This window comes from Myxine glutinosa, chromosome 2 (genome assembly GCF_964187855.1).
Source record: "Myxine glutinosa chromosome 2, kmMyxGlut1.1, whole genome shotgun sequence".
Taxonomy (NCBI): domain Eukaryota; kingdom Metazoa; phylum Chordata; class Myxini; order Myxiniformes; family Myxinidae; genus Myxine; species Myxine glutinosa.
The window spans coordinates 97322327-97341623 of record NC_136262.1 but is presented as its reverse complement, the minus strand read 5'-3'; the positions used below and the strand labels follow the sequence as shown (position 1 = coordinate 97341623).

The 19297-nt window shown below is 44.0% G+C and overlaps 1 protein-coding gene across 2 annotated transcripts in view; it reads left to right on the top strand.

Annotated features, from left to right (window-relative positions):
• The window catches only part of NCBP1 (nuclear cap binding protein subunit 1), a 65504-nt gene that overhangs the window by 22350 nt on the left and 23857 nt on the right, over positions 1–19297 (top strand). For both annotated transcript variants that reach the window (XM_068107696.2, XM_068107697.2), the window contains exons 13-18: positions 5087–5149; positions 5377–5451; positions 6035–6138; positions 6243–6362; positions 6465–6567; positions 6700–6793. In XM_068107696.2, coding sequence (XP_067963797.1) covers positions 5087–5149; positions 5377–5451; positions 6035–6138; positions 6243–6362; positions 6465–6567; positions 6700–6793 — 559 coding nt within the window. The remainder of the gene's footprint in view (positions 1–5086; positions 5150–5376; positions 5452–6034; positions 6139–6242; positions 6363–6464; positions 6568–6699; positions 6794–19297) is intronic.

The following is a 19297-nucleotide window of genomic DNA, read 5'->3' as shown; positions in this document are numbered from 1 at the left end:
TTGGCAGGGCGGCCAGCTGTAGGAAGAGTCCTGGTTGTTCCAAACTTCTTCCATTTAAGAATTATGGAGGCCATTGTGCTCTTGGGAACCTTCAATGCAGCAGAAATTGTTTTGGAGGCTTCCTCAGATCTGTGCCTCGACACAATCCTGTCTCTGAGCTCTGCAGGCAGTTCCTTCGACCTAATGGCTTGGTTTTTGCTCTGATATGCATTGTCAGCTTTGAGACCTTATCTAGACAGGTGTGTGCCTTTCCAAATCATGTCCAATCAATTAAATGTACCACAGGTGGACTCCAATCGAGGTGTAGAAACATCTCAAAGATGATGAAGAGAAATGGGAGGCACCTGAGCTAAATTTCAAGTGTCATAGCAAAGGGAATACTTATGTCAATGTGACATTTCAGTTTTTTCTTTTTAATAAATTTGCAAAACTTTCTAAAATCCTGTTTTCTCTTTGTCATTATGGGGTATTGAGTGTAGATTGATGAGGGAAAAAATGAATTTAAACGATTTCAGCATAAGGCTGCACATAACAAAATGTGAAAAATGTGAAGGGTCTGAATACTTTCTGAATGCACTGTATGTGGTTTGCCCAAGAAACATCATGGCTAAAAGTGAGACGGAAGAGTTTGAGTGATTGAACCTCCTCAAGAGGGTTGTTAAGGAAGTCGATGGGTGGTGTCGTGGAAATAATAATTCAATGTCCCCACGATGCAGATTAAATGAAGGTTTAATACCGGAGAGATTAAAATTCACTTGGTTACATCAAAGAAATAGAGCAAAGAAATGTGAAGGAATACACCAGCATGGGGCGCAGCACACCACCAAGCAATCTCTCAATCTTTCTAGTCCTCTGGTCAAAGCAGCCTTTATATAGTGATTCTTAAAAGAAAGGAACAGGGTGGGGTTGAGCTGAAAAGGCACAAAGTGGGGAGGGTGGAAAAAGGAGGCCGAGAATCCTTGAACGAGATAAGGTGAGAATAGAATGTCCAGCCTGTTGCAACTAACTAAAGTTTGTACTAATATTTGTGAAGGATTGGTGTCAGAAGTGAAAGCAACTCATGTGTTCATTTGTGGTCTTACAGGCGCAATCTCTTGGTATTGCTTCTTTGTAGTATTAGCTTTGATGAGTGGTTCACACAGGGAAATTGAAAGCAGATGTGGCTATCTCAGTTTGGCAATCTTCCTTACCCAGGCTATGAGGCACCAAATCTTATTTCTTTGTTACCCTCGCCAGAGGAGAGGGTATTGCATTTGACTCCTTTTTAGTCTGTGGGCTGAGTAGGGTTTACATGCACCCCCCCCCACAACTTAACTTCCCGGGTATGTCCATGTACCCCCCACCCTAGGGGTTAGGAAAAACCATGTTAACAGAAAAAAAATTCATTCCCAAGGTACCTCCCACGCATATTTTGATGTTACCCCCCCTGTGTCAGTGATTTCCGAAAATTAGGGGTAGGCGAAATTCAAATGGCCATAACTTTTTACCTAGTCATCCTATGGTTGCATATGACCCCTCAAAATGTTTGTCCTGGGACACTCTTTGCAATGATATGTGTTATATGCAAATGAGGTCACCAGAGGTCAAACTATGAGGGAATGAGTTTTTTTTCTGTTAACATGGTTTTTCCTAACCCCTAGGGTGGGGGGTACATGGACATACCCGGGAAGTTAAGTTGTGGGGGGGGGGTGCATGTAAACCCTACTCAGCCCACGGACTATTTGTTTGTCTATTTGTTTGTCTGTCTGTCTGTCCGCACAGAATAAATATGATTTTCTCTGCAACCGTAGCTCCGATTGACAGGAAATTTTCACCATAGGTGCAACTCCACCTGTAGAATTTTTAATGATAATTATGACGTCATATGTCATGTGGTTCGGCCGCCATCTTGGAAAAACCGAAAAACTTTGCACCTCTATCTCCAAAACCGCTGAATGGAAAAAAATTGAGACATGGCTCATTGTGAAGAACTCTCCATGGGGAATAAAATATGTTAATGATGATGTCATAGGTGCTTCCATTATGACGTCATAATTCGACAGGTACAAAACTTCATCCAATCAAGATGAAATTTATTGAGCGCCATGTCGGCATAAACTGGTGGAGGAAAAAAATAATGATGACGTCATTGGTCACGTGGTTTGGCCGCCAACTTGGAAAAAACGAAAAACGTTGCACCTCTATATCTCCAAAAGGGCTGAATAGAAAAAATTGAGACATGGCTCATTGTAAAGAACTCTCCATGGGGAATAAAACATTTTAATGATGATGTCATAGGTGCCTCCATTATGATGTCATAATTCGACAAGTACAAAACTTCATCCGATCAAGATGAAATTTCTTGAGCATAATCCAGGATTAAATTAGTTTAGAAAAGAAAAATGATGACGTCATCGGTCACGTGGTTTGGCCGCCATATTTGTTTTAACACAAAAGCCTGTGTTGTTTGTCACAATGCCGAGAGTTGTAAAACGACAAATCCATCATCCAAACACTGCCGCCAATACTCCCTTGCTCTTCTACCTCAAACATGTCCATTCCATTTCTCGACCACTTCAGTCAGGAAATGGACACCCGATTCTGTGCTGAAAATCGGGAAGGTAGTGATCTGTTTCTGCTGATGCCATCTGCAATAATCGCCGATAATAATCCTCCCTCCACCCCTTCCCATGCCTCCTCCCCCCAAGCCCTCGCCCTCCCACAGATCTCCCGATGTCCCTGCTCTCAAATGTTGTACTTGTGTGCTTCCCTCTCTCTCCATCTCGTCTCATGCTCCCTTTATTGTTTTTCGTCAGTTTTTTTTTATTTTTTTTAATGTGCTAATATGTGTTTGATGTGCCAGCTCTTAAACGAGCCACGGTCGAGTATACAAAAAAAAAAAAAGCCTTAAAAAACCACTGAAAATACATCCTGGTGAGGGTTTGCACTCTCTGATTGCTATTCTAGTTTATCTTGTGTTGAAGCAAGATATGATGTTTATCTTGTCTTGTCTTGATTCGGACCTGAACGAAAATCAATTCGGCTTGTTCTGGTCACCTAACCAACTCGTCCACCAAGTTTATTCATGACTCGCCAACCAAGTTTATTCATGACTCGTCCACCAAGTTTATTCATAACTCGTCCACAACTTTTAAAAATACGTTGTATATCGATTTTCGCCCGTTTGATCGTTTGATCTCTCAATGGTGAAGAATCCCTTCAAAAATTAAAGAATGCTCGTATCCTAATCCATATTCAGATCTTCACCAAAATCGAATCGAATCGTCCTTGTCAGACACCCAACCTCTCCACGAAGTTTCGTCCAAATCTATCCGCAACTTTTTGAGATATCCTAGTATGTATCGTTTTTGGCCCTATCTCTCAATGGTGAAGAATCACTTAAAAAATTCTACTAGCCGGATCCGAATCCAGATCCTCACCAAAATCTACTCATTTTGTGCTTGACATGTACCCATCCTCTCTGCCAAATTTTGTCCAAATCCATCCACAACGTTTTGAGATATCGTGTTCACAAACAGACAGACAGGGGTGAAAACATAACCTCCATCCACCTTCGGTGGTGGAGGTAGCAATAGCTAGGGGAATACATGAAGGAGTCATGTTCGTCCTGTGGGAGGAAACATTCTGTTAAGCAGATGAAGTTCGGGTTATCATCAGCAGCCTGGATTGAGAGATCTGTCAGATTGGATTGGAGTCCTCAGATGTTTGACGACTACACACTTAGAGATGTGAGGAGACACTGCTGTGAGGGTGCAGAATTGTGGAAAGGGAGTGCGGGGTTGGGTAATGGGTGGGGGAACTTGGAGAGTTGGTGGGGCAAGGGGGAAACTGTGTGGGGAAAATGGTATGATTGGGCAGAGTGAGGGGAAAGATGGGGGAGGCTGTGATGAGGGGGAGCTAGAAAGGGGGAACTTGAGGAGGAGGGATGCCGAATTGAGAAACACAGAGAAGGGGTGGAATTGGGAGGACGCATGTTTGGAAAAGATGATGTGGGGGAGGGTACATACTTGGAGGGGTTTGACACCATTAATGGATGTGAAGGAGAGGTGATGGTCATGTGCAGGCCGCTCAACGTCTCATGATCCCCAATTAAGATACATGAAGACTGACATCACAAGAGGGTTGAAATGAAGGGTTATTGAAGGCACGGAGGAAAATCGGCATGTTTGTCCTGGAACACAGTCAATGGGCTGAGCCTTTGCGATTTTGACAGGTTTGGAAAGGAAACTGAGATGGAGAAGATGAAGAGGAGTATATCAAGATGAAGAAGAAAAACACATAGCTTGTTCCTGAAAAAAAAAATTGGTTATTTTGTGTGCAGCCTTTGGCTGCTGGTTGCATCATTACTGAGAGCGTGTATGTGCTGCTGATGCAGTGCCCCGTTTCCAGTTGGCTGGTACTCATTTGGCCATCATCAGAAGGATGGCAGGTTGAGTCAATCTACCTGGTGTTATTTAATGCACTCAGGGGCTCAAACTCAAGATCCTAAGATTTTAAGACAACAACAGGCTTTGACAGAGAGATGAGGCAAATAAGGCATTTTAAAGTGTTGTTAAACGTTTTTAAAGTAAGATTCTTATTCATTTAGGAGGAATGTTACTTCAATTGAGAGGTGTTGAGAATGGAAGGGATAAAGAATGAATGAATGAAGAAAGAAAAGAATAGAGAGAATGAGTTCATTGATTTTTTTTTTGGCGTGAAATGGGTTTTTTTTCAGCGGAGATTGGGGAAAGAAATAAAGTTGAGGAATGTGAAAGGAGAGCACTTAGGATAAAGAAAGTGGAATGAGGTGTGTGTCAGAGCAAGGATAGAATTGTGACGCCCACGAGCGTCCCTTTGGGGAGTAGGTCAGACACTCACAGGGACACAAATTTGACAATACACCACAACAAGGTATGGATAAACATGGGGAATTGGACGAAAACACAACCAACAACACAGGGATGAAAAGATGACAGAAAGACGCAACGGATCTGGTCCAGAAAACTTAGCTTTGATTTTAAAACTAACGTTTTTCATTTGTAGTGTTATGACAGTTGGTAATATACATACAAACATTGCACATTACCATTAATTTGTTTTGCAGGTTCATTAACTGGTTCTCTCATCATCTGAGCAATTTCCAGTTCCGTTGGAGTTGGGAGGACTGGTAAGTATGGCGTGAGCCTGTGAAGCAAAATGGTTCCGGTTTGTGCATGAACTTTGAACTTTGTGACTGAGTGATGATGTTCACATCACCGAATTCTGCACAATTAATATCCAACACCCCTTACTGCACCAAGTGTTTGCTTTTTCATCAAGCTTATATCAATGGCACTTAGAATTTTTTGGCTTATTTGGTAAAGCCTTCAGTAATTTGTTCGTGCTTTTGACCAGGTCAGACTGCCTGACACTGGACCAGGGAGGGCCTAAACCCAAGTATGTGCGGGAAGTTCTCGAGAAATGCCTTCGGTTGGTTTCTTTCACTCCCGCACGGTTTTACTGATAACATGCTTCTCCAGTCCACCAGCATTTATTGTTCTCCATTTCTCTCCCCTCCCTTGAACATTTGCTGCCTGTCCTCCCTCCCGACCCCAACATAATTTCCTAACCCTCTTACCCCAGTCCTAATGACACTAATGCCACATATTAAATGCAGGGTAACATCATTTGCTGAGGGCCCGGCTGTGTCGCTCATGCAATGCCTCTTGATCAGGAATTTGTAATTTATTTAGGGTGCCGGAGATAGCTCACCTACTTTTAGTGAAAGGAACAGTGGGGTCTTTAACATCCACCGACTAATACTGGCAGAAAGGACGTCCCGTTTAACATCCATCTGAGGGACAGCACACACATTGATGCCTCACCTCCACTGATAAACACCAGGATGATGGTTTATTACTGGGTCGGGATTCAAACCAGGTGAAATAACTCTGAGGCGGTGTGCGTACCTCTAGGCTATCCTGCCAGCCCTCTTTTAGTTAATTGTTAGTTTAAAAAGCCGTTGCCATACGTGGGTATACCCGGGTATGTTTGATGTGATTTGTTTCCACAGATTGTCGTACTATCAACGGATCGTTGAGAATGTTCCGGAAAACTTTGCACCACTCCTGCCTGCCAGCCCAGCCTGCCTGCACAAATATGGCGACGAGAGCAACAGTAAGCGGGTGCTATTTTGTGTATGCATCCTCGATTCGTTTCACACACCCTTTGACCACCCTGTTATGAGACTCGCTCCTTTTTTTTTTACCCTCACTCCGCAGGTTCCTTGCCAGAGTACCCAATCGCGCAGGCCCTGCTCGAGGCAATTCGGAGTAAAAAGACCAATGAAGAATTGCTCTCCATTCTAAAGAACATCCCTCAGCTGAGCCACGAAGATGACGGTGAGGAATCTGGCATGGTGATAACACCGTCAGAAAACCCAAACGGTGTCTTTCTTTATTTTTTGTTTGTAACTGCTTTTTACCCTGTTCCTTTGCCAATAGATGAGGATGGGACGTTCTTTCCGCTGAAAATCGAGGTTTTTGTGCAGACCCTGCTCTATCTTGCATCCAAATCCTTCAGCCATTCATTCAGCGCTTTGGCAAAGTAAGTCGAATGGAAGGAGTTTCTTTCCCTCGTTATTGACCGTGTGCATCATTTTCCTTCAATGCTTATGTCTCTTGCCCTCTACATTGCTCTCGCTCAAAATGGTCCATCCTTTTCTCTTTTTACCCTGAGGTTTCATGAGATTTTCAAGATCCTCGCAGACACTGATGAGGGAAAAGTACATATTTTGAAGTCTATGTATGAAATATGGAGAAACCACCCTCAAGTAGGACTTTTCTTTTTATTTATTTTTAAGATGCTTACTTTGTTAAGGCTTGAAGAGGAACTAATTACAAGGAAAACTGGAACGGCACTCGGTAGAGTGCATACCTCCATCTGGCTGAACGGCTTACATGTTTTATCCCAGTGCTAGGTTGGATCTGCATCCGGACTTTTAACCAAAATTTAATTGGCTCGTTCTTGTCACATACCCACTCATCCACCAGGTTCTGTCATAATCCTTCCACAACTTTACTCCGAGGCGTATACCCAACTTGGCGGTATTATCTTTTCGCACACACGGGAAGGTTTGAGGCCTTGTCTGATCGGACACATGCAGGGGTTAATCCAAACCCCACAGACTCAAAGACGCGACAGCAAAATCCACAATACAAGAAAAGTAAGATTCGACAAATAATGATTTAATGAAAATAAATGCAAATAACAATGAAAGGTAAGGTAAAAACGAACATTCCTAATTGAGACGTCTCCACTCAGACTCGTATACAAACATGGGGAAAACGAAAGTAAAAGAAAATAAATGACGCTGTGGTAATCGGCCGGCACTCAGCTTTGCGTCCCCAAATGGCTGGTAAGGCTTGCTGGTCACTCGTCGCCTCCAAACCACCATGCGGGCAACGCACAAAATGGCATGGAGTGTGCTCTTCGACGTCCAGAGGAAACACGACGTGGACCCAGTCCACCGCCGACGTCGATCCTGTGCCTTGTAGTTCCGACTGTTTCGAACCACTGTTTCTCACCAACCCTTTCCCAGTAGCGCACATGAACCAAAGACCACACGCCCGTGAGCAAGCCGGAACAAGGAGGAAATGCGACTATCTCCAACCAGCGCCAGGACTGAGAGAGATACGAAATGGCAAGACTGCGTTCTTTTTTCTTGCTCTCCCGAATGTTCCACGATGACGTCACACTCTCTGTCCAATCACCGAGCGCTACTCAATCATGAAGGCCGGACGTGGCCTCCCCGTTTCGATTCGTCGGGGAGCGGTCTAATCTCTCTTCGGGAATGTTCGGATGACGTCGAAGGCTGTGAGACGGGCCTGACTGGTACGATCGGCAAATGCTGCCCCTGTCGGCCCTGGCGACGTGGTGAGCGAATGAGTCCATTTACAGTGCGATTGTTGCAGTTGTAATGGCGGCCCTTTTTGAAGCAATAACAATGAAGGGAAAAATCACAGGGCAATTACACACTGGGGTTTATCCTTAAGCCCTACCTAACTAGCATAGCTCCACCCCTCATATGGAGACACATATACAATCTTATCCGGACATTCGACACTACTTAGATACATCGAGGTCGGTTATTCTTCTTCGCAACACTTGGAGCATGCTAATTTATACGATTCTATACTTCATGAAGGTATTTCATCCATACCCCAAAAACATCACAATATTATTGTCATCAATAACTTTCAAAGTGCATTCTTTCTCAATCCTGATGGTGGTTCGTGTGCAGATGGTGGTTATGGATGGAGGTTATGTATTCACCCCTGTTTGTTTCTTGCAAAATCGAAGATTTTTCAAGTATATTGGTCGGTTGCATTTGTTATTCTCGTCTGTTTGTCATCTGTTTGTTTGTCTGTCTGTTTGCTTGTCATTCGCCGACAGGTCACAATTCTAAAATGATAGTCATGAAACTTCATTAAGTAGTAGAGGTCGTCATAATACAGAAGACTATTGATTTTAAGGTCAAAGGTCATCTGGAGGTCAAATTTCTAAAATTGCCATTTTTGTTCCCCGTCGCACCGCGGAGCGAAAGGGGGACTATGGTTTTCCCCTCCGTCCGTGTGTCCGTCCGTCCGTCCGTCCGGGCGTACGTGCGTGCGTAAGCGAAGGACCGCATTCGAATTTGGTGTGTGGGTGCAACCCATGTCAAAATCCAAGATGGCCGCCGCCATGTATGTCTGATGCCATGTATGTCTGAACCTTGTGAGCGGAATATCTTGAAAAATAAGCGAAGTACCAACTTCTAATCTGGTGTGTGGGTGTATCTAGGCATAAGGAAGAAGGTTGTTGAAAATTGGGTCGCCACGTCAAAATCCAAGATGGCCGCCACCATATATATGTCTGAACCTTGTGAGCGAAATATCTTGAAAAATAAACGAACTACTAACGTCTAATCTGGTGTGTGGGTGTATCTACGCATAAGGAAGAAGGCTATTGAAAATTGGGTCGCCATGTCAAAATCCAAGATGGCCACCGCCATGTATGTCTGAACCAATCAGCCTGCTCCCAATTATCAGCAAAGTCATGGAATCCATCATTGCTTCGGATATGAAATCTTTCCTCTTCTCCAATGGCTTGATCTCTGATCATCAATTTGGTTTCAGACCAGGTCACTCTACTCTGGACATGCTGCTTCTGCTGTCTCAACAATGGATGGAGGTCCTCAATGCCAAACAGGAAATCAGAGCCGTCTCCCTTGACATATCACGTGCCTTCGATACGGTCTGGCACCCAGCTCTGCTCACCAAACTCTCCTCCTATGGTATCCATGGAAATCTCCATGCATGGCTTGCGGACTTCCTCTCTGGTCGTAGTCAACGTGTGGCCCTGAATGGATTTCTCTCATCTCCCCTTCCCGTTCAGACTGGAGTTCCCCAAGGCAGTGTGCTGGGCCCTGTGCTTTTTCTGGTCTTTATCAATGATCTCTCCGACTCTCTGGAAAATCCTCTGGATCTCTTTGCTGATGACTCCACTCTCTGCCGCTCCATTCCTCTTCCCTCAGATCGGCAGTCTGCAGCCTCCTCACTCTCTGAAGACCTGGACAAAATCACAGACTGGTCAAACATGTGGAACATGTCTTTCAATCCTGACAAATCTCACACTCTTACTTTGTCTCTCCGAAAAGATCGACTGGACAACCCTCCCATCTACTTTCTCAACAATCCTCTCCAAGAAGTTCTGTCGCTCAAGCTTTTGGGTCTCACCATCTGCCATGATCTTTCTTGGGAAAACCACATTTCCAAGCTGGCCTCCAAAGCCAGTCGCCGACTGGGCATCCTCCGTCGTGCGAAGTCCTTCCTAGGCACACCTGAGCTCCTCACCACATACAAGGCTTTCATCCGCAGCTCAATGGAATACTGTTCTCCCCTATGGGCTGGTGCTCCTGCCTCACACCTGGCTCGGCTTCACGCTGTTGAATCCAAAGCTTTCAGAATCATTGGAATCTCCCGCGATGAAGCGATCTCTGAGGGCCTTTCACTCACTCACCGCAGGCAGGTAGGTGGTCTTTCTGTCTTCTACCGACTCCTCTCCGGCCTTGCTCCCCCAGCTCTCTCTGTGCTCTGTCCCCCAAATATTCCTACAGGTCGCACAAGATCTGCCAGCCACCCTCTGATGGTTAAACTGCCGAAATCTCGGCTCTCTGCTCACCTTCACTCTTTCATTCCTCTTTTCTCCCGCCTCTGGAACAAACTCCCACACTCCCTTCAATCCCTCTCCTCCCTCCAGGTCTTTAAAACAGCTGTTCACCACCATCTCTTATCTTCCCCCATCCATAACCTTGATCTTTTCTACCCCCACTAATTCACCCCAGATCCACCTTGTTTGAAATTCCAACTTCTTTCCTGGAAGTCTTGGCAGTGTCCATATGTTTTATACCTCTCCCATCCCCCCCCCCCCCCCTTCCCATGCCTCCCCCCCAAAGCCCTCTCCCTCCCACAGTTCTCTCGATGTCTCCATGTCTCTCGGTCCCTGCTCTCAAATGTTGTGTTTGTGTCCTTCCCCCTCTCTCCCCATCTTGTCTACCGCTCCCGATGTTATTTGTTTTGTGTGTCTGTTTGTCTTTCTGTGTGATTAATGTTCGCTCTTTCACGAGCCTCGATCTTGTATACAAAAAAAAACCAAAAAAAAAAAAAAAAAAACCTTGTGAGCGGAATATCTTGGAAAAATAAGCGAAGTGCCAACTTCTAATCTGGTGTGTGGGTGTATCTAGGCATAAGGAAGAACGCTATTGAAAATTGGCTCACCACGTCATAATCCAAGATGGCCACCACCATATATATGTCAACCTTGTGAGCGAAATATCTTGAAAAATAAACGAACTACTAACTTCTAATCTGGTGTGTGGGTGTATCTTTGCATAAGGGAGAACGCTATTGAAAATTGGGTCACCACGTCAAAATCCAAGATGGCCGCCTTGCGTCTTCCACTTTGTCAACTCGCTGCACTTCACCGACGGGGGACCAAGGCGTAACGCTTGTTCATCTGATTATTGACTTGAAAATTTAACAGCATTTGCAAAGTGCCTCACTGAATTGGGAAACCAGCTATTTTAAGGTCAAAATGGTCAACTCCAGGTCAAATTTCTAAAATCATCAATTTTCATCTGAAAAATCGTCACTTTTCAGCCTATTGATGGGGGGAGGGGGGAGTGGATTTTGCAAGTATCGTGCTCTGCATGACATCTTCTTGTTACTTGCAAAATCGAAGATTTTTCAAGTAAATTGGTCGGTTGCGTTTGTTGCTCTGTTTGGCTGTCTGTCTGTCTATCTGTCAATCGCCTACAGATCACAATTCTAAACCGATCATTATTAAATCTCACTAAGTTGCAGAGGTCGTCACAACTGAGAAGCCTATTGATTTTGAGGCCAAAGGGTCATAGGTCAACTCATGGTTAAACTTCCAAAATCTATTCTCATCTGAAAAACCGTCAATTTTCATCTGATTGACTTGAAAATTGAACAGCATTTGCACATCAAGTCACTCAATTTGGAAACTAACTATTTTTGAGGTCAAAGGGTCATAGGTCAACTCATGGTTAAACTTCCAAAATCAATTTTCATCTGAAAAATCATCAATTTTCATCCGATTGACTTGAAATTTTCACAGTATTTGCAAAGTGCCTCACTGAATTGGGAAACCAACTATTTTTTTTAGGTCAAAAGGTCAAAGGTCAACTCAAGGTGAAACTTCTAAAATCATCAATTTTCATCTGAAAATTCATCACTTTTCATCCTATTGACTCGAGATTTAATCAAGATTGTCAATTTTGATCTTGATGAAATGGACAATTTGCTGGATGAATTGCAACCTTTTTTGGGAGGGGGGGGGGGGGGGGGAGGGTGGATTCTGCAAGTATCGTGCTCTGCATGACGTCTTCTTGTTTGTTCGTTTGTCTTGTCACTCGCCTACAGGTCACGATTCTACACCGATCATCATGAAACTTCACCAAGTTATAGAGGTCATCACAATTGAGAAGCCCATTGATTTTGAGGTTAAAGGTCAGAGGTCATCTGAAAATTGAATTTCTAAAATCTTCATTTTTCATCCGATTGACTTGACAATTGAACAGCATTTTGATATTGAGTCAATAAATTGGGAAACTAACTATTTTCGAGGTCAAAGGTCAACTCAAGGTCAAACTTCCAAAATCATGTATTTTCATCTGAACTACTACCACTACAACTACTACTTGTTTATACATATTGTTGATCAGACAATCACAAACAAAACACCAAAAAGAAATGAGAGCAACAAAGAACAAAGTTACTTTGTCAGATTTGCCCAAACAGCTCTGCGAGCTGCGGCGGATTTCAGTTCGTCTGAATGCAGCCCAGTGTCGCTGCAGACAATATTAATCAACGTCAGATTCGGCCAACCAACTCTCCTTTCTGATGGCTTCCAAAGTAGGATGCTATTTGCTGCTTCTTCTTCTTGCCGGAGGACATGACCCACCAATCTCAAACGCCTCTTCATCACAACATCAGAATTTTTTGGCAAATTACCATACAGTTCAACGTTTGCGATGTGGTCTTGCCAACGGATGTTGAGTGTTTTACGGAGGAGCTTGGTGTAGTTTCCATCGATTTTACGTGTCGTGCTACTAGTCAGCGTCCACGACTCACACCCATACAGTAAGATTGATTCAACTGTAGCTTTACATAGCCGGATTTTGGTGCTTCGTTGCAGCGGGGCGCGCCAAACTTTCTCAAGCTTGTTTGCTGCTGCCCACACCTGTCCAATGTGGCAGCCGACGTCATAGGCAGTGTTAGTATATGAGCCAAGTTATTTTAAGTCTTGAACTATCTCGAGCACTTCACCATTTGCTGCCCTGAGAGTTAGTTGTTCAATCGGTCGACGATGTATGTGCATGTACTTTGTTTTTGAGGCATTGATAAGAAGACCGACTTTGCTGGCTATATCCTCGATTCTTGATAGGATGTCCTGTGCATCTTGTAGTGATCAGCAGCAACAGCGATGTCATCAGCGTAGTCGAGGTCAGATAGTTTCTGAGCAGGGTGTCTTCTGCTCATGAGGCGTTGTAATGTGACACCATCTTCCTCCATCAATGCGGTACGCATCACATAGTTGAGCACCATAATGAATAAGAAAGGTGCAAGAGTGTCACTTTGCAGCACTCCCGCAGTGACGTCAAATCCCCGAGTTGGCCCATCAGGTGTGAGGACAACAGCAGAAGTGCAATTGTACATCTCCTTGATCGCGTTTGTTATCTTAGGTGTTATACTATCGGCACGTAGTATTTTGAACATATAGCGTCTCTGTCTATTGAATCATACGCTTTTGTAAAGTCAACAAATAACAGCACAAGTTCCCTGTCCAGCTTGCTGTTTCTTGCTTCTTCCACCAACCTTCGCAGTGAAAGAATCTGACCAACCGTAGATCGGCTTTGTCTGAAGCCATTTTGGTTAAAGCGGAGCAGTGGGTCAATGGTTGGTCGAATGCGATTGAGCAACATTTTGTTGTAAATTTTGGCTGCAGTTTGTGTCAAGCTGATTCCACGATAGTTTGTGGGAAATGCCAAATTACCTTTATTGTGAATGGGAACTATTCCAGCTTCACCCCATTGATTAGGGTGACCTCCATTAAATGTTCTGTTGCAGAAATGTAACAATGTAGGCTTCACATCAGGCAGTTTCCAAGTTTCGATTCCAAGGCCATCCATGCCCGGTGCTTTATCGCACTTTCATTTGACCTAAAGCTGCATCCAGTTTTCATCTGAAAAACTGTCAATTTTCATCCGATTGACTTGAAAATTGAACAGCATTTGCACATTGAGTCACTAAATAGGGAAACCAACTATTTTGAGGTCAAAATGTCAAAGGTCAACTCTAGGTCAAACTTCTGAAATCATCAATTTTCATCTGAAAATCATCACTTTTCATCCTGTTGACCTGAGCTTTGATCAAGATCGGCAATTTTAATCTTGATGAAATGGACAATTTGCTGGATCAATGGCAACCTTTTTGGGGGTGGATTTTAAGGTGGATTTTACAAGGAGAGGTGGATTTTACAAGTATCGTGCTCTGCATGACGTCTTCTTGCTTGTTTGTTTCTTTGTCTGTGAACAGGACATCTCAAAAAGTTATGGACAGATCGAAATCTTATGTTGATGTTGGGTGTGTGGTGTGACAAGGACGAATCTATTCGATTTTGGTGACGATCCAGTTCTGGATATGGATCCGAGAATATCGAAAGTGATTCTTCACCAGTGAGAGATTTTTTTTTTTTTTTTTTTTTACATAGTCGAGACTCGTGGAAGACCTAACCTAATACTAGAACACTGATCGGATCAGAGGATGCATGGGGTGGACAAGTTGGATACAGAAGGAAACTCTCAGGAGGGAAAACTCGAAATTTGAAAGCAGGAGCCAATTGGGTGGGTGAGTGGGTGGGGTGAAGGGTTATCAAGGGTAGAAGTGATCATGGTTTTGGATTGGGGATGATCTGATATGGTGGTGAACAGCTGTCTTGAAGAGATGGAGGGAGCAATAAGATTGAAAAGAATGTGGAAGTTGGTTGCACAAGCGGGGTAAAAAAAAAAGGAACAAATGAGTGTAGGTAAGCAGTGATCCTGGATTTTGGGAGTTTCACCAGAAGGGGGTTGATGGTGGACCTTGTACACACTGCAGAAACCTGGGGGGTGGGGAAGGGGGGGGGGGAAACAAAGCATGGAAAGAGCAGAGGGTGCAATACCAGAAAGGAGGTGACATAAGACAGAAAGACCACCGACCTGTCTGTGATGGCGAAGTGATCGGTCCAGAAACGCAGCTTCATCGCAGGGGATTCCAATTGTCTTAAATAGGACCAAAAGCGATATTTCGCATGATGTCTCAAAAGGTTATGGATGGATTTGGACAAATCTTGGTGGACAGGTTGGGTGTGCCACAAGGAAGAATTGATGAGATGTTTGTGAAGATCCAGTTACTGTACTATAATTTGGGAGGTGATTCTGTTCTTCACCATTGAGAAATAAGGCCAAAACTACACATAGCATGATGTATTGATATTTCAAAACGTTGTGGACGGATTATGACAAAACTTAGTGGATGAGTTGGGTAGGTGATGTGGAAGAATTCACAATACGGTTCGAATAATACATTTATTAATACAGATTTGACACATTAAAACATGCATGCATGGAGAAGCCGTAACACACTGGAAAGCATGAAACTCTTCTTCCTGGGTGCCTTGGTCCTTGGCTTTATGTACACAAGTGGATGTAGGTGGGGTCATTGATGAGAAACAGCTGTGGAGCTTGCTCGGGCCTCAATAAACAACGCTTAGACAGCCAAGGAGATTAACCTCATAACTACCTGTGTAGGAGAGATGAGTAATACAGGGTTCAGACAGCAGAGAATAAATACTAGTCAAGGTGGAATGTCAAAACATGATAAAACATAGATGAAGAGTGGAAACAGATGTAGGTGATTCCACAGTTTGAACATGCATTTTGGCCTGTAGCACAATGAAACCAGTGATTGAGTATCTGAGAAAGTTTGGTGGAGCAAGGTCTTACAGCCAGGTTGTTCATATAGGTGGCTAGCTGTTGAGCAAAGGGATGGGTCAAAGACAGGGCACACACACACATTCCTCTGCAGCCAACAAGATAACTCACAGAACAGAGGCAGAGTTTTTAAAGCAACATAGTAAAATACATGCATTTAGTCACGTAGCCTCACAAATACAAATGGAACTGATCGTAATTCAGAATTAAAACCATCTATCTATAAATATAAAACAGTGTGTGTGTGTGTGTGTGTGTGTGTGTGTGTGTGTGTGTGTGTGTGTGTGTGTGTGTGTGTGTGTGTGTGTGTGTGTGTGTGTGTGTGTGTGTGTGTGTGTGTGTGTGTGTGTGTGTGTGTGTGTGTGTGTGTGTGTGTGTGTGTGTGTGTGTGTGTGTGTGTGTGTGTGTGTGTGTGTGTGTGTGTGTGTGTGTGTGTGTGTGTGTGTGTGTGTGTGTGTGTGTGTGTGTGTGTGTGTGTGTGTGTGTGTGTGTGTGTGTGTGTGTGTGTGTGTGTGTGTGTGTGTGTGTGTGTGTGTGTGTGTGTGTGTGTGTGTGTGTGTGTGTGTGTGTGTGTGTGTGTGTGTGTGTGTGTGTGTGTGTGTGTGTGTGTGTGTGTGTGTGTGTGTGTGTGTGTGTGTGTGTGTGTGTGTGTGTGTGTGTGTGTGTGTGAGGTAGATATATAGATAGATAGATAGATGTTACCGATAGACTCACATACTTGATATTTCGCACAGACATGGTCATTGAGCCTGCGACGAACATGGCTGAACTAAAAATTAATTTCATAATATGCTTTTACCATATTTTTTATCTCAGCGCGAAATATTATGACCGGAATCTGACCGGTCGCAGAGCAGCGCGCTGATTCGCTCAGAGCGATCACGTGATGTTCCCTGCCGCCATTAACTCAGTTACGTGTTCGCACATATTTCAGAGCGAAAAGCAATTGCCTTTTTTCACATTTAAGCGACGAACATTGCCATTCACACCACATAGGTTTTTTTCCCTTTCATCTTTAGATAGATTCATATTTTTTGCCATAACGTAGCGCATTATGGCTCTCTCGAGCTCGAGTTAGCCAATCACCTGGGAGCATGAGGCCACGTTGGCCACGCCCACGACAGGACGCAGAGTTGCAATCGATCGCTCAGAGCGATCACGTGATGTTCCTTGCTGCGCGACTATCTATATATATCACTCAGATCCCTCACAATCGACCACCACCACCTCCTCCTGCAATACTAAATATCACTCAGATCCCTCACAATCGACCACCACCCCCTCCTACAATACTAAATATCACCCAGATCCCTTGGAATCGACCACCACCCCCTCCTACAATACTAAATATCACACAGATCCCTGTGAATCGACCACCACCCCCTCCTACAATACTAAATATCACCCAGATCCCTTGGAATCGACCACCACCCCCTCCTACAAAACTATATATCACTCAGATCCCTTGGAATCGACCACCACCTCCTCCTACAATACTATATATCACTCAGATCCCTTGGAATCGACCACCACCTCCTCCTGCAATACTAAATATCACCCAGATCCCTTGGAATCGACCACCACCCCCTCCTACAATACTATATATCACTCAGATCCCTTGGAATCGACCACCACCTCCTCCTACAATACTATATATCACTCAGATCCCTTGGAATCGACCACCACCCCCTCCTACAATACTAAATATCACCCAGATCCCTTGGAATCGACCACCACCTCCTCCTACAATACTATATATCACTCGGATCCCTTGGAATCGACCACCACCTCCTCCTGAAATACTAAATATCACCCAGATCCCTTGGAATCGACCACCACCCCCTCCTACAAAACTATATATCACTCAGATCCCTTGGAATCGACCACCACCCCCTCCTACAATACTATATATCACTCAGATCCCTTGGAATCGACCACCACCTCCTCCTACAATACTAAATATCACCCAGATCCCTTGGAATCGACCACCACCCCCTCCTACAATACTATATATCACTCAGATCCCTTGGAATCGACCATCACCTCCTCCTACAATACTATATATATAAAACACAGTTTGTGTGTGTGTGTGTGTGTGTGTGTGTGTGTGTGTGTGTGTGTGTGTGTGTGTGTGTGTGTGTGTGTGTGTGTGTGTGTGTGTGTGTGTGTGTAATGTTACCGATAGACTTCTAAACGGAGAGGCTTTCGTGCTTGATATTTGGCATCGACATGGCCATTGAGCCTGGGACGAACATGGCCGAACTCAAAATATTTGACGATCTATATTTTTTATTCATATTTACCTCAGCGCATTTCAGCGCACGGAATCAACGGAATCAGAGCAGGTGGGCGCTGATTCGTTCAGAGTGATCACGTGATGACGCTATGAACGCTATGACGCTATGAAAAAAAAATCGCTATGATGCTATATGACGCTATGAACGCTATGACACTATGAAACGCTATGAAGCTATGAACGATATGACGCTATGAAAAAAAAAATCGCTATGACGCTGTGAAACGCTATGAACGCGATGACGCTATGAACGCTATGAACGATATGACGCTATGACGCTATGACGCTATGAAGCTATGACCGCTATGAACGATATGACGCTATGAAAAAAAAATCGCTATGACGCTATGAAACGCTATGAACGCGATGAACGATATGACGCTGTGACGCTATGAAGCTATGACCGCTATGAACGATATGACGCGATGAAAAAAATAATCACTATGAACGCTATGACACTATGAACGCTATGACGCTATGAAAAAAAAAATCGCTATGACGCTATGAAACGCTATGACGCTATGAACGCTATGACGCTATGAAAAAAAAAAATCGCTCGCTTTACCAAGGGGCTCGCTCTCCCCCCGTTCCCCTCTCCTCCCCTTCCCCCCTCCGCTCCCCCGCCCGGCAATGCCGGGTACTTCTGCTAGGTGCCTTCACTCTCTCCTCCATTTATTTAGGGAAAATACATATATATATATATGTTAAACTTTAACTAAAGTCAATAACACCAACATCACCAACTCCCTGAAATTGAAGTTATGTCAAGCACTCTTAAAGCTAATATTTCCATTAGACTTTTCATTTCTTTATTTTCCTCCTCAATGCGTTGATTTTGATTTAGGTGGTGGGGGGTGCGGTGGTGGTGGGGTGGTGGTTTTGATTCTATAATACCTCCAATCTTTTATTAATCTCGCTGGTTTCCATATTTTTTTATTTTTCCTCCCTTTCTCTTTTCTCCCTCTCCTCCCTCTCCTTTTTCTCACTCTTCCTTCTCACTTTTCTTCCTTTCCTCCCTCACTCTTTTTTCCCTTTCCTCCCTCTCTTTATTCTCCATTTCCTCCCTCTCTTCCTTTACCCTTGCCTCATTTTCTTCTTCAACTCCTTCCTCATCCCTTACTACCCTTGAACCATCTCCCCATGGAATATCTGCATCCAAAATAATTTAAATAAAATTTCTTCTGAATTTCGAAAAGAGCTTTGTATTTTATCAACTTTAAAACCATTTCGTTATTTAACATTTTAATTAAATCTACATTTGTGGGTTTATTAACATTAGTATAAAGCCAATCTTTTATTGAAAAACTCCCATTCTTATGTTGTACTAGCAGAAGTACCCGGCATTGCCGGGCGGGGGGGGGGGGGGGGGGGGGGGGGGGGGGGAGGGGGAAGGGGAGGGGAGGGGAACGGGGGGAGAGCGAGCCCCTTGGTAAAGTGAGCGATTT